The sequence below is a fragment of the Manacus candei genome, unplaced genomic scaffold (assembly GCF_025592945.1).
Source record: "Manacus candei isolate 608988 ecotype Guabito, Panama unplaced genomic scaffold, ASM2559294v1 h1tg000094l, whole genome shotgun sequence".
Classification (NCBI taxonomy): domain Eukaryota; kingdom Metazoa; phylum Chordata; class Aves; order Passeriformes; family Pipridae; genus Manacus; species Manacus candei.
In genome coordinates this window covers 2,820,986-2,843,598 of record NW_026138142.1, presented here as the reverse complement: position 1 = coordinate 2,843,598, position 22,613 = coordinate 2,820,986, and the positions used below count along the sequence as shown (strand labels likewise).

Here is a 22,613-nt window from a genome sequence, read left to right as displayed (position 1 = left end):
AAGGAGCTACATGTGTTTAACTTGAGCCAATTCCCACCACTCTGCTATGGATGTGCCTCTCAGGCAGTTATATCCATTTATCTTCACCTTTTCTCTGGGAGCCTGTTTCAGGAAATGGAGAGATGAGAGGCTACAAGACTTGCCCCTGGATGCAGCAGGGAGCCTTTGGCAGAGCCAGAGGACCAAACCCTGCTCTTAATTTAGAGAACTGATATTTTGAGCTGCACCAGCTCCCATGGGGCCCCCAATGGAGCCCAGCATGGCATTGCTGAGATACTCAAGACATTCAGCATTCCTACCTTTGTTCAGATGTCTCCCATGGAGATACTACAGCTGAGGTTGTTCCTATTGGGTTCATGGAGAAATGGCCACTCTAGGAGGAGGTGAACTATTAACCAGACCTCCTGGGGGCTACACAGAGGGACAGGATGGTTGGAGCAGTCACACACTTCTGGATGATGTCAAGGCCATGGTGCCTCATTCCTACCTATTGTACTCCATCCCCCTTGGTCCTCATCCCCCTAAACAGTGGGGGCTTCCCTTCCCACTGAGGATGAAAGCTGTGTCCATCCCCAGAGAGAGGTTCAGGTCAAAATCAATGGATTTAATGCTGATGGGTTCAGTTTTCACAGAAACCCCAAATTCCAGCTAAGAACTTTCTTTTTGCATTACCCTGCTAGGTAATGCCATCTCCACCTCCCATCAGAGACATGTACTGAGCTTTACTCCTACGTGATGCACCTCAGTTCTCCAGGTTAGTCAGGGCTGTAATTTCTCTGTTACCACTGTAAAAACACGAGAAGGTTCTCCCGTTCTCTGCAGGCTTGCACTGCTGCATTTGGATTTAGTGTGGTATTTGCAATGCTTTCTGTTTGAACAATGGGCTCTCTCTCCACAAATCCAGCTATTGCACAGCCAGGAAAGGGCTGATGTACTTTTTAATATGTGTGCATTAGAAGCACCGCAGCCATTCCAGCATTCTTTGCCCTCAAATCTCAGTCCTCAAATCACGAAAATCAGTAAATAACAAACCCCATGACTCTTTTTTTCTGCATTTTAAGTTCAGGTTTTCAAGTTTGTCTAGAAAATGCTGAAGGAAATTTGCTCTGGTTTTATTTTAAATTGGCAACAGCTAATGTTATACACTAACAGGATTCCAGGAGCTGGTGCTTCAAATGAAATGCCAGTTCCTGTGGGCACAAACACGAACCAAAAAGCCATGAAAACAAGAGCAGAGGGGCCTCAGTGAGTTGTCAGACCCTGACCAGTGTGCTGTTGGAAGGTGCCAAACCCCTAGATTTCTGTTGTCCTTTGTTCCAGCTGCTCCTGCATATGTGCAGGCATTTGGATGATGAACCAAGGCTGGATACATGAGGAAGCAGTGGGATGCAATACACATTTAGCTGCCCAGTTCTGCTGAAGGTCAGCAGAAACAGAAGAAGGTATTTCCTTAATGCCTTTTTTTTTTTTTGCTAAGTCACCATGTAAATATGGCACCTTTTTCCCTGATTTCTGCTGTCCACAGCTTAAACACCAAGTCAAAAGGAACTATCTGTCTACAGCCAGTGGAGATAGTGCAAGGCTGGTGCAGACCTGGTGCATCTTGAGATAGGTTGACAGGTTGCAACCACCCTCTGGTTTCATCACTTTTCCCCACTTTACTCAAGACACCCCAAATTTTGACTAGATCCTGGATTTTTGAGATGAACAGCATCCTGGAAATCATAGAATCCTAGAATTATTTGGGTTGGAAGGGACCTTAAAGGTCATCTAGTTCTAATCCCACTGCCAGGGGCAGGGATGCCACCCACTAGATCAGGTTGCTCTGAGCCCTGTTCAACTTGGCCTTGAACACATCCAGGGATGGGGCATCCACAACTTCTCTGGGAATCCTGTGCCAGTGTCTTGCTATCCTCACAGTAAAGAATTTCTTCCTAATATCTAATCTAAATATCTCCTCTTTTAGTTTAAAACTGTTCCCCCTTGTCCTATGGACATCAGGAGGGGCCTTGAAGCATTTGCTGAATTGGCTGCAGAAGGCTTTGAGGAGGGCTTTGGAAAATCTTGTCTGGGAATCTCTTTCTTTTCTCCTCCATTGCTCAGTTACCTAGTGGAAAGGCAAAAAGGGGTCCAATCAGCCTGGCAAGCAGAAGCTTTCTCCCTTGTACAGTGATGAGGTTTGGCTAAGCCTCCCAGTAAGAGCAGTGGGGAGACAGTGAACCTTGTTAGCCTCAAAGCAGAAAGGCAACCAAGCACAGATTTGCAGCCTTTCTGGCTGGGAAAATGAACACAAATCCGTGGCTCTCTTGAAAACTATCTCTAGGAGATGGGCCATGGCAAGGCAGGGCTCCTGCCTAGGTTGACACAGTGTTACTGTGCATAACCACTTCGGTGCAAAGCGCTTAGCAAAAGCATCCCCACGTCCTAGAGCTGGGCTGGTGATATTTATTGGTCTCCTCCCACCCCAGTCTATGGGTATTACCACTGAGATGATATAATTTGTATTGACCTATAGGCCTGTAGGTAGAGATACTGCACAAAGAAAAGCAATGTACCCCTCCAGCCAGGAATGAATAGTGCAGCTGAAGGAATATTTCCAGTCCCTGCAGTGGAAAATAGCACAGTGTCAGTGCTGCTGAGTCCTTCATCCGTTAGCTTGGGTGGATGAAAGGCCACAGGTCTTGTTTTAATGACAGATATAATTAGATACAAGGCTTTCGTTATCGCTTATCGCTGCCTTTGTTTTCTTTTTTCTTTCCTTCTCTTCTCTTTTTTTTTCTTTTTTTTTTCCAGTGCACAGGCTGTGCACAGCCCTCTGTTTGCTTATCACTCCTCACAAACCCCGCCTGCCTTAGATAGGGGCCGCTCCAACCCGCCGGGCGGGCGGCTGGCTCCGCGCTTCCACAAAGTCTGGTCTCTCCACACGTCTCCGCCTGACGAAACAGGCTGCTGCCACCCTTCAAATTGCTAATTATAGATAAGAGCCAAAGAATAGCAGTTCATTCCGCTAACGAGAAAGCCGAGCTGTCACGTGTGCGTGGATAGCGGCATCCAAGCGGCACCGAGGACGCATCCAGAGTTGCGAGCAAGGTGCATCCCCTGGGAGGGATCGGGGAGCTTCCCAGCTGGGGATGCTACAGCAAAGCCAAAGGTTGTTATGCAGGCCGGGCTTAGGGTGTTATTTGTTGTGCATGAGATGGAAGCCCAGTTTGAACCCTGTGCTGGGCTCCACATTTCTGCGTCGCTGAGCAAAAGAGCTCCACTGGCACATTCGGCATCCGACCCAGCGCTGAGTGATGCATCCTGCGCGGCGCTGATTGACCAGCAGCCCCAGGGACTTTAAACCAGATACCTCCAGCATTAAAGCATCGCCTGTGAGCTAAAATAGAAGGAAAGAGCTCCTGAACACCCCCTCCTCCCGTCCCGCCCAGTGGCTGGCACTGCGGCCGACGGCTCTGCTGCCTAAGTGAAGGATACAGGGAATGCTCCTCCCCGCTGGCGTTTGTCGGCAAAATGTCCTTGGTGCCAGTGCCTGGCGCCGGATGAATCTGCACATTTCGTGTGAGGGGCTGCAATGTTAGGACTGTCCATGGGGAGCAGTTGTCGGGTTTCTTGAGCTCTTCCCATGCCCGACCCATGTGCAGCTCGGGCTCAGTTTACAGCCTCTCTGCCCCATAAGTCGCACCCCGGGAAGGCAAGGAGGGCTGTGGGAACTGGAAACTTGCAACGGGAAAAAATAATTCCTTGTATTCCTTTGTACTCACTGGTTCTTCTAGACACAGGGGGGAAAGGCAAGGCAATGGGGGTAAAAGATTCTTAAATATTCATTTAAAAGTTCACTCACTTCCTCTTCAATTATTACCTTTAAATCACTCAACTGCTCTGTCTTCAACTGAAGATAATGTTACAGGTCTCTTGAACCATAATCACGTTACATCTGACAGTCAGCTCCCAACAACTGGAAAACAAATCACTGACAAAACCTCTCCCCCCTCTGCCCTCCCCTGAGAAAACCCCATCTCACCAGTAACACAGCAGCTCTGTGTCACTCTGCTTCCTATTTAAACCTATTTAGCCTATAAAGAAGCAACGCTACCCACCTGTCGGTGTCCACCACCTCTGCTGCTGGCACTCCTTCACAGCTCCCACCACCAACCCCAGTGAGCTACCGAGCGCCTGAGTCACCTATTAAAAAAGGAAGCTGCAAGCTCAGCACCAGTCTCCCGGGTCGCCTGGCCAACCACATGTCATCGGCTTTGCTCCCAAAATCAGCCGCCCTGAGCAAACACAGCTGCTAAGCAAAGCCCTTTGTGTGGCCCTGTGCGCCCCACGGGCAGTGCCTGAGCTGGGGGTTGTGTAACGGGGGCCGAGATCAGCTGGGGGCTCGCACGGGGGTTGCATGAGTCGGGGGGAGAGGGATAGTCCAGTGGGGTGAGTTCTGCCAGGGTCCTGTCCTGCTCCATCGCTCGCTGCAGGGAGCAGTGCTGTGAGACCATCTCACCCCGAATCTGGCATCCTCTGTCACCTGCTGTGTGGCTGCCCAACATTGCTCCTCTGCAGGTCAGTTTTGGGTGTGCCATGTTGGCTGCTGTACCTGGCGTGTCCTGTGCCCAAAGCACAGACGTGTTACGGTCTCACCCCTTGGCTGTGCCACGGCTCAGGTGCCACGAGGCCTTTGGTGCATCCCATGGTGCAGAACCCAAAACCCCAGTACTCAAAGGCCAGTTGGAGCAAAGGGACCTGTGTCCTGGAACTCCTTAGTACCAGGGGAATCAGAGACAAAATAGAGATATCTTTCCATTGTGAATGCAACTTTCTTTTCCAGGGAGATGGAGGTGAACTGACCTGGAAATACTGCTGGGTTTATGGTGCTCTGGGCTGGCTGTTTCCTGGGAATCTGGGGCTGCTATTCCCCCCTGCCTGGGACTAGCCATGGGCTACCCCCAATTGGATGGTCACTACCAGCTCAGCCGCCTGATGCAGGCTGTGTGACTGGACATGTGTCCCCATTCCCAACTGCTTGTCCCTGGCTTGCATGTCAGTGAAACCTCAGCAGCTCAATGACCCCTCCTGAAGCTGGAAGCACATCCCTGCAGATGGGGACCCCATTTTGAAGTGCCTCTGCCCTTGGATGTGGCAGCTGCATGTACAGAATCACATCTGTCCCATCCTCCTACCAGCTTTTCTTCTTGGAGAATCAGTTCCCTGACAAAAGTGACTCCCAAATACTGGCACTGCCCCAGGGCTGGGCTGCGGGAATTTACATGGCTGGGTAAGCACCCATAAAAGGTGGCTGGGAAACCAGTGCTGCAGCTTAATCCAAGAGCCAGGCAGCCCATCGGGGGTGCTCAGTCAACGGGGAAAGGTTTAAACCTTTGCCCCAACCCCTGAACCAGTGGTCCTGGTCCATAGGGAAGCTCTTCCAGAGGAGACACATGCTGAAGGAGTGGGAAGTGGGGCAAGCTCCCTGCTGCCCTAGTCTGGAGGCTGCCAAGAAGGTGAGCAGGGAGGGGTAATCCTGAGGGGGGTGTGAGGATTTGGGGACAGGAGAGCATCTCTAGCTATTTCTCAATGCCCTCATGACCTGGTCGTAAGGCTTTAGAGAATGTTAAAATATCATGTGGTTTTCTCTGAAAGAAGGGGAAGAAAAGGTAGGACAAAGATGCAACAGGGAGCATCAATGGGATTTTAGCCAGACTCTAGTAAAGACTGAGGACGAGTCATGCTCTAAAACATCTGCTTACCCTCATGGGTGCTCCCTCCTGACGCCAGGATCACACTTTGTTCTGTTTGAAAACTGCAGTACTTTCTCTCATTTTCAGTCCTACAAAGGACCGTGAGGATTTGAAATTCAAGCTTTTTTCTTTTTGCCATGGGTTGTCTCATTATGTGACAGAGTGGCAATTGTAAACATGTTCTTTTTACATAGAAATCATGTGTTGTTTTACTGTTTTGGTCCAAGTTGCCTGTTTGTTATAACTATATGGGCTAGGAATCAACCTTTAAAAGTGAGAACTAAGATTTTCACAAGTTCACCTACCAACTCAGATGTAGAGAACAGCACTGATTACAGCTGGATGATTAAAAAAAAATCATGCAACTTAAAAACACTTTTTTTTTTCGATTTCAAACTTTCATGAGTACACCTTGCCCTTTCAAATAAGTTTGTACAGCATCATGTACAACAGACCCCTGATTTGGAGATGGGGGACATCTCTGGTATAGAAAATAAATGTAATGACTAACACACATAAAAATATATAAATAATTCTCTTTTGAAAGGTTTTAAGAAAGATTTTGTGCTGTCTGCAAGCCATATGTTGCAATCACTTGAGGAACTCTGGTGCGCAGAGTTAATAGATGAATTTCTGGGGTGGGAAATGGGCTGAAAAGTGCCAGAACCAGAGGAAGGTGCTAAACAAAGAAGCAAAATAAAATAATGTAACTAAAGACCAGCTGTATTGAAGAGGAAATAAGATTTAAATTATCATTTCATGCTTTAGGAATTGCCTACTAAATTATAGTCTAATAATTAACATTTTGCACGTGTATAAAGTTACATTTGCAAATCTGAGGGGGCGGAGGGGGGGTGAAGGAAAAAGCTGCTGAGGAATATCTTGTTTCCTGCCCTTGAGTTTCAAAATCAGATCTCTTTGCAACTTCCAGCACCTCCAAACTGAAGGTTCGTGATCTTCCATCACTTCTGCAAATGTTTTTGGCTCCTCAGCGTCAGCTGGACTTTGCAGGAGCAGCATCATGACCCTCAGGTAATTTAAAGAGCTTCTGAGAAGAGCTGGGAAAATTTAGCCTCAGGCGGACCTGAGTATCTGCCCCAAGGCAGCTCAGGGCTATTTCTGGGCTTTGCAAAAATCCAGGAATGTGGAGGACTCTATTCCTGGCACCAAAAAAATGCCAAGAAGCTCTGCTGAGGGACAGCTGCGAGTGGCATTGCTGGTTGGGGACGTGGCCTTCCCGAGTGGGCCAACTGCTGTGGGATGTCTTTCCCTAGAGAGGGCTCCAGCATCACCCCATCACCTCACTTTTTGGGTACCAACTGTCTAGAGAAGGTAAGTGGAGACCTGACTGTCTGCTCGGCAATACCTCATTCTCAGTGTTCCTCTGCTAAGTTAATAAAGGGTTAATAAAGGCAGAGTGGATGTTTAATTGCTCTCTCCCCGGGCTTTGTGTCGCTGGGCTCTCAGTACCCTCTGACACGCTGGGATCGTGTCACGCCCCGCTCACGCCAGCACCATTCTCGTACCCTCCAGTGACTCTTCATCTGTTATTTACAGAGCGGTTTTCCACTGAAATGGTGATAAACACCCTCACTTGACATCCAGCGAGCGCTGTTTTTATTCCCCCGTTTCCCTAGTTCACCTATCCCACCATCAGGACTACTTTTACCCCTCTGCCAGCATCTTCTCTCTGCTCTCCCTCCTCCCGCAGCAGCGCAGCATCTCAGCCCTTGCAGGCTGCAATCCAGGATGGCCATTCACGACAGCAGCTTCCCTCCCTCTAAAATCCCCATCCCCCGGGGAAAGCAACACCAGGCTGCCCACTGGAATAATCTCTGCCTGAGGAGAGGGCTTCTTGGCATGCCGCAAATACCAGACCTTTTAAGGGAAGCCCTCTCTAACCGATCGGAAGAGATACCTTGGGAATGTCTGAGCAGGCACGAGCCCTGTGAGCATCACCGGCCTCACATCCTGCCTGGGATGCAGGGCCCAGCAGGGATCAGGGCCGTGGCATGCATCTTTAAGGATTTCTTTGCCATGCCATAGTGTTTACGTGGGGGCATTGCAGGGATGCCACACGGTCCGAGGAGCTGCGAGACCCTGCCTTGGCTTTCTATTCTTATCCCGGTGTTTCCATGCTGCTGTCAGCCCTTTATCGCCGACAGCCAAGAAAACTCAATGCTGTTTTGGAAGAAACAGCCATGCCCCAAACTAATTTAGCAGTATCCTCTAAAGAGAAAATCCCAACCCGCTTGTTGCTGTTGAGATTCCCGGGAATTTCCGTTTGTTTCTGAATAAGGCAAATTGCCAGCAAGAATATGGGAGAGGAGAGAAATGTTTGGCTTAAAGGGGTAAGATACCAGTAAGATACAGTACTTAATGCAGAGATTCCTGCTACTGTGTTCAAACCCAGACTGGGGACTTTCAGCTGGTGCTGAAAGAAGGATCTTCACCCTCCTAGTAACAAGGTTAGGGAATCCTTGCTTGGTTTCCCCCCTAAAGGAAGGTTTTGTGTCTTACAAAACACTGCAACTATTCAAGGGCTGAAAACAAATTCCACCCAGGCTGGATCCCTTAACTGCCACTAATGAACTATCTACCACTTTGCCTGGGCAAGAATATGGGTTTTCAGATTTTCTCTCTTCTTGCAAAGTGGTATCTGTACCAGAAGCACAGGAAAAGAAAGGCAACTCCACCACTCTTTCCCTAAATCTCTGTTTTCTGATGAAAATCTGAAGCTACTTCACATATTTTTCGGCAAAGATTGAGGTTAAAACTGGAGACGTGGAGGGAACTGGGGAAAGTTACGGAATTTCTGTTGTTCCCGCAGCAATCTGAAGGATGGGAATTTCAGAAGGAAATGTCAACTACTGCCCATTACATGAGCAAAAAAAAAAAAAAAAGAGTAGATAAAAAATTCCAGCTCAGGTCAGGCCCTTCCCATAGTGACTGAGGGGCTGGACCTGCAGTCCTGGCTCTCCTGCTGACCACAACACAGACCTCGGAGCCAAAAGGATTTGGCAAATGGATAATAAGGTATAAGACACACATTTGCACACAGGGGTAGACTTCTGGTCTGTCTTAGAGAGTGGCACAGATTTTTGGAGTTACCTTCCACACACGTGAGCACAAGCAGGGAGTGGTATGGCCGTATTAATCCTGCTGACTCAACAGGCTCCTGAAGCCTTTGTTTGTCTCAGGGTCACAAACATATTTCTCAACCCCCTCTGGAATGGAAATTGAAGAGGGAAGGAAAGAAATTCCCTCCTTAACTAAACCTTCCCTGCCTCCTGTTCCTCGGGGATGTAAGATGAAGCAAAGCTCATTTGCTTCTGAACAGTCCCCACTTTGCTGCCTACCCACTACCAGTCCTGAACACGGTTTGGGTCTAGAAAAGGTCTCCTCCACCCCCAGTGTCCATCCAGCTCAACCCAATCCCATACAGACTCTTACCCCTATCTGGGGTCACAGTGACCAGAGGTATGGTAAATAAGAGTATTTTTGGGGGGAGAGAATAGACGCTGAGATCTGTCCCCATGAATTTAAGCCTCAAAGCTGTGAACTTCAGTATTTCGAGACAGAGGAAAAGCACACGAGCACAATGCTCTGTTTCTGCCTAGGACGTGTCCAAGTGCCCCAGATGATGGCGTTGAACCAGACCAAAGCCACCGCCTGTGGAACACAACTTCTGCAGCAGACAGTGGGAGTCACCAAGCTCTGGGCCAACAGAATAAAATCCATGGCTTTCCAGAAGCTGCAGGTTCTCTTTCATAGCACAAGGTGCTAAGCACCCTCATTTGCCCTGCATTTCAGGATCAGCTGGAGGTTTGTTTTCATGCAGCACTTCGCCCCACTCTAATCTACCCCAGTATTACTTACAGGAAGGTCTCTGTAGTCCCGACAGGTGTGTCACGCTGCAGACAGCCCCAAAATCTATGAGAAACTCACGGCCAGGCAGCCTTCAGTGTATCCTACAAGGAGTCCCACTCCACTCCCCACGCCCTCGGTCCTGTTCACTGCCTCCCGGTGGTCCCTGGCAGCTGGTTTTATCACTGAGTGCTGGGCTATGTTGAGAGGATGAACCACTTGGTCTATTTTTAGGGAAGAGTGAAATTGCTCCTCCACCAGGCTGAGTCAATCATGAGTCCTAGCAATCCTGCACAGAGGCTGGGAAAGGCTGGGGCCCTGGCTTATTTTCAGAATTTATTCATTCAAAATACCCCCGGTGTAACCCAGTACGGGAAGGGGGATGCTTCCAGGCCATGGTGCAATGGGGAAGAGGCATTTCCCTGACTCACTGTCATGTCCTCAGGCTTTGATCCACACAGCCAGGCCCCTGTCACCTCTGGCCACAGCCAAACTTTTAAGAGAAAAGCTGGGCAGGTGACAGGTATTAACCACATTTTCTGGTTCCCTGTTTCCTCATAAGCTGTGATATTTTAGAACTAAGAAGGAAAAAAAATACTTTAGGAAAGTGACTGAAAGAAGGACAACCAGACTATCTGCTTTATGGTAGGCTGGGGATTGTCCCCATCCTTGCAACCCCTCTGTAGCCATGTGGTGTCGCAGGCAGCTGCTCTGGGAAGTGTTTGGAGAGGGATAATAATAAAGCATTCAGCCCCAGAGGGCTGTTGATGCCCTCAAAGCTCAGCTTGGCAATGGGTACGATTTTTAGTGTGTTAATGGGGGGTACAACTGCGTGTCAGAGCTGGAGACCCTGCCTGGCTGTGCTGAATAATAAATACAAACACAACCAAGGGCTCTGGGGCTTGTTTTAGTAGTCCACCATTAGCAGGCTGGGATAAGGGTATGGCTGATGTACCCAGTAATATCAAATCAGGCCCAGCTGTTGTCTTTTTGGTTTACTGTTCTGACACCTTTAGAGAGTGTATGCTGGCGTACATCACCCTTTGGTGATGAAAGATATGGATTGGCTGTGCCAGTACCAGAAGTTCCCATCACCTGTGATAAAACACTCACTCAGAAGTTCTTAGAATCACAAAACCCAGGGTGAGGGCTGCAAGAGACCCACGCTGGGTCCCACTCTGCTCATACCCTCCCAGGCCATGCCCATGGCCCACAGCTCCCAGTGCCAGACAGCTTGGGGCAGCAGCAGTGGGGGACAGAGATGCACAGGTGGGAGCTGTGCTGGACCAGGTGATCTTGGGGCAAAAATCTTATCTGTTTTATCTGCCAGTGCAGGAGCTGTTTTAGCCTTCCTGTGCCCCGGTGCACCATCAGAAACACAGGGTAAGGGTGATTGTCCAAGGTCTGTCACCCTTCTTGCAATGTGTTTGCACAGTTTTTGCACAGGGATATCTCCATCTCAGCTCGGCATACTGGTCACATAGAGATCTCAGCAGAGTTGTGATGAGTAGATGAAGCACAACTCTGGTCCTCGAAGGGCTTTTTGCTCCAAAGGGCCAAGCAACTGCTGCTGATTTTCCAGATTTGTAGAATCAAAGAATGGTTTGGGTTGGAAGGCACCTTAAAGATCATCTCGTTCCAACCTCCTTCCATGGGCAGGGACACCTTCCACTAGACCAGTTTTCTCAGGGACCTGTCCAACCTGGTCTTGAAGAATTCCAGGGATGGGACGTCCACAACTTCTCTGGGCAACCTATTCCATTGCCTCACTACCCTTTGAGTAAAGAATTTCTTCCTAACATCTAATTTAAATCTCTCCTCTCTTAGTTTAAAATCATTCCCCTTTTCCCTATCACTTTCTGCCCATGTGAAAAGTCACTCCCTCTTTTTCAAAGCCCTCTTTAATTACTGAGATGCTTTAGCTTTTTTGGTGCCCTCCTCCTGAATACCTCTGCTGGAGCTCTACAGGGCTGTTTGGAGAGGCTGCTGCCCCTCTCTTCTCCCTGTGGGTCTGCAGGTGTCAGTCCCTGGAGAGGATGCTCCACGTCAACCAGGCTGCAGTTCAGCACGTGATGTGGTTTCCTTCCCAACACCACGTGACATCACATCACATCACATCACATCACATCACATCACATCACATCACATCACATCACATCACATCACATCACATCACTTCACAAGACATCCAGCTCCAGATGACCATTTGCTTTCACTGAGTCTCCTGGAAGGGCTCTGCTCCTCCCTACCACAGCCCAGCTTCTTTAAACATTCTGTAAGGCTAGGAATTACCCTGCTGTCTGTGTTAAGCCTGGTGCCTCAGAAGATCATCACCCCTCCTTCTGAAGTGCTCTCTGTGCTCTTTGTTGCTTCCTCCAATAAATGGGGGTCGGAGGGAAGAGCTGGTAGGAGGGTGATAGGCAGGTCCTTGGTTGCCAGCCAAGTGGTGAGGCAAAGGGCTGGGGATAGCACAGGCTGTCAGCAAACACACACTCTCTCAGGTAGCATGAGGTGGGTGCCAGGGGTGTCAGCAAACAGTGACAGGCCGGGGCCTGAGATATCTTATTTATTCCATGTGGGTGGAGCAACATAAAGGCAGGAGGTGAAGGGCAGAGCATATCAGCTCAGTCAGCAGCTCTCAGTGGGTATGTGTGTGTTGTGGTGTGCATGTGCCCAGCAGGAACACAAGGAGTGCATGAATATATTTATGTGGAGCTCTCTCTTCATCTGCAACATGTGTATGGCCTGTCTGCACACATGGCTGGTTGTTCACACTGCTGCTGTGTCTCTCCATCTCTAGGTGAAGGACCTGGTCTGCTGTGGGTTGTGACTTCCAGGTGTGTCCCCATCAGTGTCCCTGCAAACTGCTCCTGCGACCCAGAGAGATCTGAGCTACCTGACAGATCTGCACAGCTCCTGGAGAAAGGTTTTCCTCCCCCTGTCTGGGAGACAGCAACTAATTACAAAGCAGGAAATGAGAAAAAAAAAATCAATGAGGCACTGGGATTTTCTGAAAGGCACTGAGAATGTGATGGAGGAGATCAGCAGCCCGGAGGTGGGGAGTAGATGGCAACCCTGAGCCCTCAGCTGAGATGGGATAGCTCTTGCTGGAAGCCTGATGAAGAGGACAGGGGGGTCTTAGCAGGGGAAAGGCTCTTTAGGTTAGATTGAGTGAGAGCAGAGGCTAAGGCTTGCAGAAAAAGCCAAATAGGAGAGACTAGTCTGTCTGCTTTGATTGCTGGCAGAGCTGGCCAGGCTGATCAGCAGAGTCTGATCCCCCCCTGCCCTCCATGGCTGCCTGAGAACCACTGCACGCTCCCATGGCAGCACCCCCAGAAGATGCCTGCGAACCCAGCACCCCCAACCAGCTGTCAGAGGCTGGGAGAGGTGATAGAGAATGGATGGCACCTACTTCTGCCCCTTCTTTCTGTGATGTGAGGTGCTCTAGTCAGGGTTTCCCTCCTGTCCGAGTCCCAGAGGCACCAAGCACAGAGAGCTGGACAGACTGACCACTTACAGGAGTCCTGACATTGAACTCCCGCCTGTCATGCCCATGAAAAGCAACTGCTGAAAGGGAAATGAGCTTTTAAGGATTATTGCAACTGCAGGAGCCTCTATCATTGCAAGTGCCAGAGCTACCTTGAACTCAGAGCCGTCTGTAGCATGAGCGCAGCCTTTTATCTTAAATCAGCATTTCCCCCCCGCCTTTCAGATCTTTCCAGTTCACTAGTGATGTTCTCCCCAGCCCGCCTGCTGAACAGCGTGATGCAGACAGGAGGATGCTGGCTGAAAGCCCCAGGTCATGGAGACAGGGAGGGTGGCAGCCTCCCCCCACCGCCGGGGCTGGGACACAGTGTCCGGAGCATCCTTGCGGAGACCAATTCTGGGATCGAAGTGAGGAGGTTTCGTTGTCGCTAGATGGCACCGCACCCCCTTGCAGCAGAAAGTGTGGGTGCTGCAGCGAGCAGGGGAAGGAGCCTCCCCTGTCGAGCAAACCTTGAACCAAACCTGAGTCTCCCTGCATGCAGGATGGGGGACCCCACTGCTTTCTGCCCTCTCCTTCGCCCCCTCTCCTCGCTTTGAAAATTCCCCGTGGGTAGAGGTCGAAATGAACACAGAAGAGAGAGGAGGAGGGGGTTACAGGCGTTTTGGAGGCTGCCTGGATGCTCTGTGGTTTGCAGTCACGTCAGGCTCCTGTTTCATCTTTGCTCTGCACCGAGGTGACATCCCCGTGTGCCCTTCAGCTGAAAGCCCTGAATAATGGAGCTGTGTTAATACACACATGCACAAGCATATGCGTGTGTGCCCGCATGCATGTTCCTCTTCTCTCTTCCTTGACCGCGATTTCCTCTCTCTGACTGCCAAAATTCATCTAGAAGTTGTTAATTTTTAAACCCAGAGTACTCAGCAGACTCTACCTGCAGTAAATTAGCTGGTGCTTTCTCCTTTTTAATATTAAAGAACTCAAGCTCTCAACCATCTCCCTTTGGGAAAAATGGTGCTTTGATTTGCCATCTTCATTCCTAGGAAGAATTTTGTTCTATCGTGTGAGTATTCCAGTGCTCAGTTTAATCTCATTACTGCAGACTACAGCCACTTGTACCTCTTTAATTAGTGACTTGATGATGTCTTTGGTGGCAGCTTCCTCTGGATCATCTGATACCATCAGCATGAGCAGGGATACAGCCCAGCCAGTTTAGCTGCCCAGGAATGGGCTTTTCTGAGGGGTGTAGGAACCTCCCCCTTTGAGCAATGCTCTGGTCTCCATCAGTGTCTCAGAGGTGACTGTGGCATGTCTGGAAAGAGGTGCAGCAGCTGCTGCTTTGACTTTGTGTGTAGTTACTCAGCTCTGAACTGTGGCATGGACATGCATTTGCTGATAAGCCCAATGCCAGTCAGCAGAGCTGTCTTGGACACTGCCAAGCTGTTGTCCTCCATACCCTGAGAACCGTACCCTGCTTTTAACTTACATTATTGTGTGGCTTCAAATCACTAGACACTGCTTTCCCCATCCCAGGTCACTGTATTGGCTGGGTGTCCCCTCCTCAGCTCTGGGGAAGGGCTGTGGGGCAGTCCCTATGGGATGGTGAGGAAGTTCCCATACAAGACCTGCCCTGGTCCCTGCTGAGGCTCGTGGAGCATTGACATCTCTCTCGCTCCATGGGAATGATGCAACACAGCACAGGTATAGCCTGGGACGTGCCTTGTCCCAGAAGAGATTTGGGACAGCGGGTTCCTGGACTTTTTTAGGAAGCATTACAACTCCTGTCTCTGAGCAAATCCAGCACCTACATCAGCGGTAGCTGTCATATTCCTGTCTCCATGGATGGAATTGCCTCCCAAGAAGGACCTCACACAAAGCCCTCCCGATGAAGCACAACAACATGAAGCCACTGCTATTACAAGGCCTTTGAGTCAGGGGCTGGGGAGTGGTGTAAGGCTCTAAGATAGACCATGATTCATCCTTCACCAGCCAGAGGAAAAGACGTTCCTCGCGCTGTAAAAGGCACACTACAGATAACACTGTGACAGTGTTTAGCTAGATAGAGTGGTGACATCATGTGCTTTGACATTAAAACAAATTCCCAGCAATGCTGTGGAAACCTCAGCTCCATCATTTGTGTGCTTGTGTAAGAGACATCTTTTCCCACGTATTTGGGTAATTAAATACAGTGTCTCAAATCGAGGCAGCGTGTGATTTTTATCCCCTTCTTGTGCCAAAGACAAGAAAGAAATGGGAAGGAAAGAGAACAAATCCTAAATAGATGGTATAAGGGGTCCCTGGATTCCCGATCCAGGCCCAAAGAAGGCAGGATGGCCCAGTGGTCTCTAATCCAGTCATTATGGGATTTTTGGAGAGCTGCCTTTTCTGCCCCAAATCAAACAATAAAGTTTGGCAAAATTCAGCCTTTTCTCACGCAAAGCTTGGATCTGTCACTCTTCACAGATGCCTCTTGCCCTGAAATATCCCTGACCTGCTTTAGTCCTGATGATATCATAGCACTAGGGATCCCTTACATGTCCTATCTTAAGCCAAGGATGACTGTGTCTGATACACCACCACTGCCAAATTCAAAGAGGAGCCCAGCCAAAGCTCCTTAGTTAGGTACAAAGGAACCTCTCCCTCTTCCTATCCTCAAGGCTGAGGTGCAGGGAGATATTACTCATCCCAAACTAAACATGGACGTACTTCTGCCTTGGTATTTAATAGCAGCTATTTTTAACTGCTGGGATAACAGCACAGGGAGAGCCAGCATGGCTCTATGGACTCATCACTGGCCCAGATCCCAGCTGTGCTGGGATTTGCCAGCTCTGTGCAGTGGGACCCATCAGGGCTGGAAGGCTTCAGTCACAGGGTCATCTGCTTTCTGTGCTCCCTATCCTTGGCCATATTCCTGCATGGTCAGTCCTGGCAGGATCCACACGATCCCCAGCCAGCATCACCCAGTCAGTGTCTGCTACTGGGTTATGTGGGAAATGCAACTATGTGTAAGGAACAAGTAGACCCTTCCCAGTTGCAAGTGTAGAGCTGGCAGTGGTGTAGCAGTGATGACCTGTAGCCAAAATAAATCCAACTCACAGTTTGTGCCCGGGGCTGAGTCACCGGCTGTGCCTGGCACCGAGGAGATGATCGTGGGCCTCTCGTGGGACAGCTTCCCTTCCTGCATGGCAACAACAGCAGGGAAACAGGTAAGTTCCCACAAATAGGGGAGAGGAACTGCACGAAGGCCCAGTGTGGGGAAGGTGACAGCACAGGAGGCTTTCCAGAGGCAAAGGTGGCCTTCTTTTCCTGTAAACCTGACCCAGTCTTGGCTTTGCTCTGTTCTCTCCAATACTGTGCTTCACAGCTTTTTGCTCCCCACCCACCCCATTTCCAGAACTAACTGGTATTTTCTCTACCCATCTTTGATTTTGAGGCCACCTTTCAGAGTGAGGATTATCCATCCACTTCCTTTACCAGCTCCCACAAAGATTTTAGTGTCTCAAACCCAGTAGTGATTGGAGATGCCCTTTGCTGTATTTGCAGTGAAGGACCAGTCCCTCATGTGGAGTAGCCATCACTGGGCTGGGCTGGCATCACACAGCAGTGGGATGAACATGACCATTTCAGGCAGGATCTCATCCATAATTAGTATTCCAGATGATATCAATTTTATGTTGATATTATCTCTCATGTTTCCTTGATGTGGGTCTCTCTCCAATCTAGGCTGCCCATTCCTATCAATTCCTTGCCTCCAGGAAGAGGATCATCCCAAGGAATAGTTGAACATATGACCTGTGCCCCCGAGACCATTAAATCACCCAGAGCTGGATGGCACTAGACATAAAGTTCCACAGGAAAGCCTATTCCCCAAGCCTAGGGATTGACATCAGTGGATGATGAAGCACCACCATGAAACCCAACCACTTATAATGATGACACCCAAAGGAAATTATTTCCAGGAGCTTTTGAAGAACATCTACTAACCTTTGCAGAAGACTCTTTCCATTTAATGGTGGCAGGACTCCACTGTGCCTTCCTCTGGATGCTCTGGAGAGAGGAAAGGAAGGATGGGTCTTTGTGGGGTTTGGTCTCCATGCTCAGGGGCTGGATGGTTGTCATGGTGCTGGCATCAGGCTCCCTCATCCTCAAAAGGCCTTTGGGAGATGGTGTCTTCAGTGGAGTACAGTGTAACCTCTTACAGCGTGGAGTGACTTTGGGAGTGTCAGAGTTGGTCAGGAGTCCTTTGAGATTCCTTGTTGGGGCACCAATGTTAGGGATGGGAACACCCTCCATGGACTTGCTTGAGCACATATTTTTTGGGATGAGCACATATTTGCTGGGATGACTTGGAGATAAGGCATAGGTTTTCCCCATTGAAAGGACGTTGGCCTGTGGTGGATATCTTCTCTCCATGAGCTAAAAAACCCCAAACAAACCCCAAACCCCACTGAAATTGGTTCTTATATAACTTCAGTAACAAATCATGTGAAATTTTTATTTCCCACTCTTCTACTTCAAGCATCACATCTACTGACCTCCTAACTTTTTGGAATGAAAGCGTATCCCATCACTTTCTGCTTTATGTTCTCTGAGTAAATGTCAGGGACACAATCTAAACTCTAGCCCTTTTTTAAAGTGTGGAAGAAGTTTCTGTCTTGCCTATTTCCAGAGTATCCTCCTCATTTGTCCATGATCATGCAGGGAAGCCTTGGAGTAGAAAAAATATGACGAGTGGTTGTCTTCCCTCTTGGATCATTGTTCCATTCCCATCTCCAACCCCCTACTCTATGAAACTGTGTTTTCAGCCAGAAACCTCCCCCCACCCCCATATCATTTCATAAGAAACCTCAAGTTTCTTCTTTAAAATCTGAACTGAAAATAAAAATTTTCAGATTCTGCCTTTTTTTTTTTTTTTTTTTTTTTTTTTTTTTTTTTTTAAATGAAGTGAAATTCAGCTTTTTCTGATCAGTTGAATAAAGTCCAGAGTATCTGCCTTCCAGGGAGTTATTTTATCATTTATATTCCAGGGTGTAAGTGGCCCCTTGTGACAAAGCAGTACTTAACATGCAAACACAGAGCTGAAAACTGCACCTTATGCCAATGAGTTTGCAAGCAAAGTATGACATAAGGGACACTGGTTGGTGGGAGATGCACCTTTGCCATGATGTGAGAAAAGTAGTAACAGCTTCTAGTTAGGGGGGAATTTTGTGTAAGATTCTGAAATAGACATCTAAATGTAGCTGTGAGCAAAATCTACCTGTGGACTTGATGTCTAAGTCCCATTACAGTCAAAAGCACCAAGAAAGTGATTTTTGCACCCTGGGGTAGAATGACACAATCACCCACTTTCTTTGGTAGGTGTCATTTGAAACACACAGGGCAACCTCAAAAAACCTCCAGCTGGTGGTGCAGGAGGGCAGAGATGCCTGAGTGTCATCCCTGCCAGCCCAGTGGGTGCCTTAATGACTTTGTGTACCTTTACCTCAGGCTGGATCCTTCCCTCACTTTCTAACCAGTACTAAATCCTCTGCCAGGTCCTACAGCTGCTGGTGGTCTCTACCCCTGCAGTGTACTCACTCCAGAGCAACCTGAATGTTATACATTAATTTTCCATCCCATCCTGTAGCATGGTATATGTGCCAGTCCAACTTTACCTATTAAAAGACAATTGGATCTAACCTGTTCTGGGGTGTCCTCAGAACAGCACTGGATATTGTAAAAAATGTTAGGTTTTGGTTTGTCTCTAATTGCCAAGAACTGGAACATTTTGTCGTTGGGAAAACCTGTCCCCCTTTGGCTCTCACCTTGGGATGTTCTTGCTTAGTCATGTTTCTGTCACAGTCCAGGATGCTTTGGTACCTGCAGGGAAGACAGGAGATGGGACCTTAATACCTTTTTTAGCCTGGATGTATTTTTTCGTATTGTGGACGGGCTCGTTCTGCCTTCCCCCTACCTTTTGGAAGTCCCCAGCCCAACAGACTCCAAAACAAATCTTGGAAAGTGAGAGAGATGTGAGAAACCCCCCAAAGAGGACCGGTTTTAGGTCAGTGCAGTACTGCTAGATCCATGTGAGCCCTCTTCTCCCCAGCTCCATGCAGACGTGTCCCTGGAGCGCTCCATCTCTCCACTGCTGGAGGATGTGTTGGGGGGTTATATGGCCTGAAAGAGGTTTGCACTTTGCTGACCTATAGCTTGGAGCTGAAGTCAGGCTTTCCAGAAGGTCAGTTTATTCAGCTTTAGCTTAATATGAAGTGATTTACCAAGTCAGTACCTGACCTGATACAACACAGGTGATGAGTGAGACCTTTGCAGAAGAAACCACCTTCCTTCCCTTCCTTGCTGAGGGGAGTGCACTCCCAGCTTTCTCCAAAGACTCTGTCAGATAGATGGCTATTTACATTGAAAATTAACCAAGTTTGGGATATTCAGAACTAAACTGTCCCACGGGGAAGTTCAAGAGACAGATTTGACAGCTGCTCTGTCACTCTTATGTTGAGGGGGATGTCCTTTGGGCTCTGTTCCTAATCTTATTTGTCTCACGCTTGGCAGTGTTGTGGTCTGATCTCAGTCATGGGTTGTAACCAGAAGAGAAATTAGCCCTTAAGGTGCCTGGACTGAAATGTGACTCTCCCTGGAGCATTTTGGTTAGAGACAGTTGAGAGAAACCAGGAGGGGATGCAATGCCCATACCTCTCTTGCCTCCTCATCATCTTATCTCTCCAGCATTTGCTCCTTTCCCACGTGACACCTTACAGACTATCAAGATTAAAAGCTTAAATTGTCCACCTGGGAATGCTCCAGTCATTAGGGTTGAGGGTAAATTCTTCTGTGTCATTGTCTTTAGTGATCTTTGTCGAGTGTGTCTGGCTTTTAAATCAGGACTTGTCTTCCAAGACATAATAATGCATTGGAAATATATAACAGCTAAGAGCACTTGTGGCAGAAAATACCCACCTCTTCCTTGAGACCTGACAATTTGGGATGCTGTGCTTGGGAAAGACTTTATCTGAGTGACATTTTTTTGTTATGGAGATGGGAGAGGGAGAGTCCACCCTGGAGCCCCTCAGGTCTGAGTTCAACTGCAGCCACAGATTAACCACCCACCTGGCAACCAGTTCAGAGACGGACACAGCTTTCCTCAGAAGAACTGCTCTGAGCTCTGGATTGCTCCTTGGAGAACAGAACAGAGAAGGAAAGGACTGAGCTGGCCTCAGATTCTCAGCTTTTTCCATGTTTTCTGTCTGCTGGCACTGAAACAAGAGAGCAAAGGTTATGGTGCTGGATGTGAAGATTCAGGGGAAAGAAGCCAACAGTTAGTGTGTCCATCTCCACTCAGGGGACTGGTGCATCAGTAAAAGGCTGTGGAACAAATGCTGTCTTTGATACATCTGCAAACCTCATCACATAAATTCACTTCTGAAAAACTAAAATGGGGTTAAAGAAGACACAAGTTGAATTAAATCCCTCCTAATGCGGGGAATGTTTTTTATCCACTCAGTTCTGCCACTTATCCCCTTCTCTTAGATCACCAAGTTCATCTCTGTGACAGTGAGAAGGAAAGGATGTGAAGAACTATTAGCTTTAAATAATTTAAAGTTATTTGGTGGCATTTTGTATATTCATCATTAGCTAGAATTTTCTTATGTTTCCAATGTTGCGTAGACCTGAACCAGCTCTGGATTTAAGCACCCCTTGGCCTCTTCTGCCAAAAATTTTCTCATTTTCCAGACTTTAAAAATGTGCAGCAGAAGTCTCAGGCATTGTATTTGCAGTGACTGATCTGACACTTGGAAGTACATTGGGTCATCTGGGGTTCATTTTCTGAATTTAGACAGAGCTCTGGGGACCTACAAGTTCTTTGTAATTGCCTTTTAATTACTGACACAGACACTTGAACTGAGGGATTTTTAAATACTTGTATTTACATTTTGAAAGTATTTGTTCTAAAAGCCACGTTGCCTGTAAAATATGTTTCATCAGCGATTTCTCTGGCGCTGGCCTGAATATTAGTCAGCGTCCAGAGTCATTGTCCACCCGTGTTTGGGTGTCCACTTCCAGATGTACTGAAGAAGGGCAGATTCTTGGGGGATAGGGGTGTCATTTAGCAGCTTGAGGATCTCTAACTCCCTTCTCATGCCTTTAAGACATCTGAAAGCAAGTCTAGAGGGAGGGAGATAAATTTCTCACTAGTTGCTTTTTTTAAATTTTTTTTTAAATTTATTTTTATTTTCCAGGTCATTTCCCACGATGTTAGAGAAGAGACAGGTTTATTAGATCACAGGCTCCCACCTCCCACAGTTTGGGGATTGTTTCCTGTTTTTGCGGTGGTGTCTAACATTAAACAATTCCAGGTTAAGAGCCCTCGAGGGATTTACTCCGTGGCAAAAACGAGCCTGTTAGGAGGGAAGTGCTCCCTATCCGCCCTTTTCCTTAAATACAGTACAGGCACTTGATGGAAATACTCTCCTCAGCCCACCCCGAGCAGTTCCCACAACCAGCTCAGCATCCCCCAGTTGCTAAGGGTTTACAGGATTTTTCTGATATTAATTCATTCCATCTTCCATGATCTGTGAGGGTTTTTTGTGTAAAATCACTTACATGCTACAGCGCTTCCCTCCACCCGAGAGCTGCCATTTGATAGTCTCCTCAGGGCTCTCCAGCACCACTCTCCTGACTCCTTCCTCTCCCCCTCCTTTGCAAGACAGGAGGCAAAGTCCCTTGGCAAAGCTGCAATTAAATATTAAAAGCTGATGTGCAAGTGGGGATGGTGTGAGTTGGAGAGCTGGCACTGAAGAGTGGAGGAGATGAGGCCTCCTCCCTCCTCCTGTCAGCCTGTCACCAATTATTGAGGTCTTGTTCTTCCTCATAAAAACACTCGATAAGTTCAAATCCTGCCTGCGGTACCCACAGCCATCAAGACCCTAACCTGGATTCTGATTTAGGTGGGAATCTGCTGGAATCCATGTCCCCACCTTGTCTCAGGAGGAGCAGGAACGAGCTTGTCTGCATGGGGATTTTTAAATGGGTGCTTCTGGCCCAGGTCATATATCCATCCTCCAAACCAGAGAGAGGTTTCAGCTCAGCTCTTAGTCCCCTGGGCTTGTGGCTTCACTGGGGAGGTTCTGCATGAGCTGCAGGGGAAGGCATCTCTCTGGGATGTTAACAGCTCCAGGGAATACACTGCTCCTCCTGGCAAAAACGAAAGGCAGGCCTGAGTCCAGATGAAATGAATTGAAATACTTCATTACTGGGGGAAGCAGAGGGCAGGCCTCCCTGAGGAGATTTGATTTAGCTGATGTCTAAGCGTGATTAAAGTCAGAGTTTGGCAAAAGTACCCTACTCACCCTCTCAAAAAACATCATGGCCACAAAAAGAGCTGCTTTTCACCTAATAGTAACTGGGTTACTGTGAAATTCCCTCTGGGATTTATTCTACTCATGCTGGAAAGTTGACCAAGCAGCAAAGCCAGTGTACAAATAAGAGCAGATCACTGCATTGGTTTATAATGAACAAGAAAAGCTGTATGT

General features: G+C 48.2%; 1 protein-coding gene across 5 annotated transcripts in view; it reads right to left on the bottom strand.

Moving 5' to 3' along the window:
- Positions 1–21,813, bottom strand: part of XIRP1 (xin actin binding repeat containing 1) — a 33,878-nt gene extending 12,065 nt beyond the window's left edge. Inside the window, exons 1-5 of one of the 5 annotated variants that reach the window (XM_051768318.1) lie at positions 21,685–21,813; positions 20,191–20,336; positions 18,891–18,945; positions 17,071–17,502; positions 16,183–16,264 (exon numbers count right to left, since the gene is read on the bottom strand). In XM_051768318.1, coding sequence (XP_051624278.1) covers positions 16,183–16,264; positions 17,071–17,502; positions 18,891–18,945; positions 20,191–20,318 — 697 coding nt within the window. In that variant the 5' untranslated portion in view covers positions 20,319–20,336; positions 21,685–21,813. Of the gene's footprint in view, positions 1–9,614; positions 10,253–16,182; positions 16,265–17,070; positions 17,503–18,890; positions 18,946–20,190; positions 20,337–21,684 lie in introns of those variants that run through there. The other 4 variants (XM_051768321.1, XM_051768319.1, XM_051768320.1 and 1 more) reach the window with 4 other exon arrangements.
- Positions 21,814–22,613: the final 800 nt, after the last annotated feature.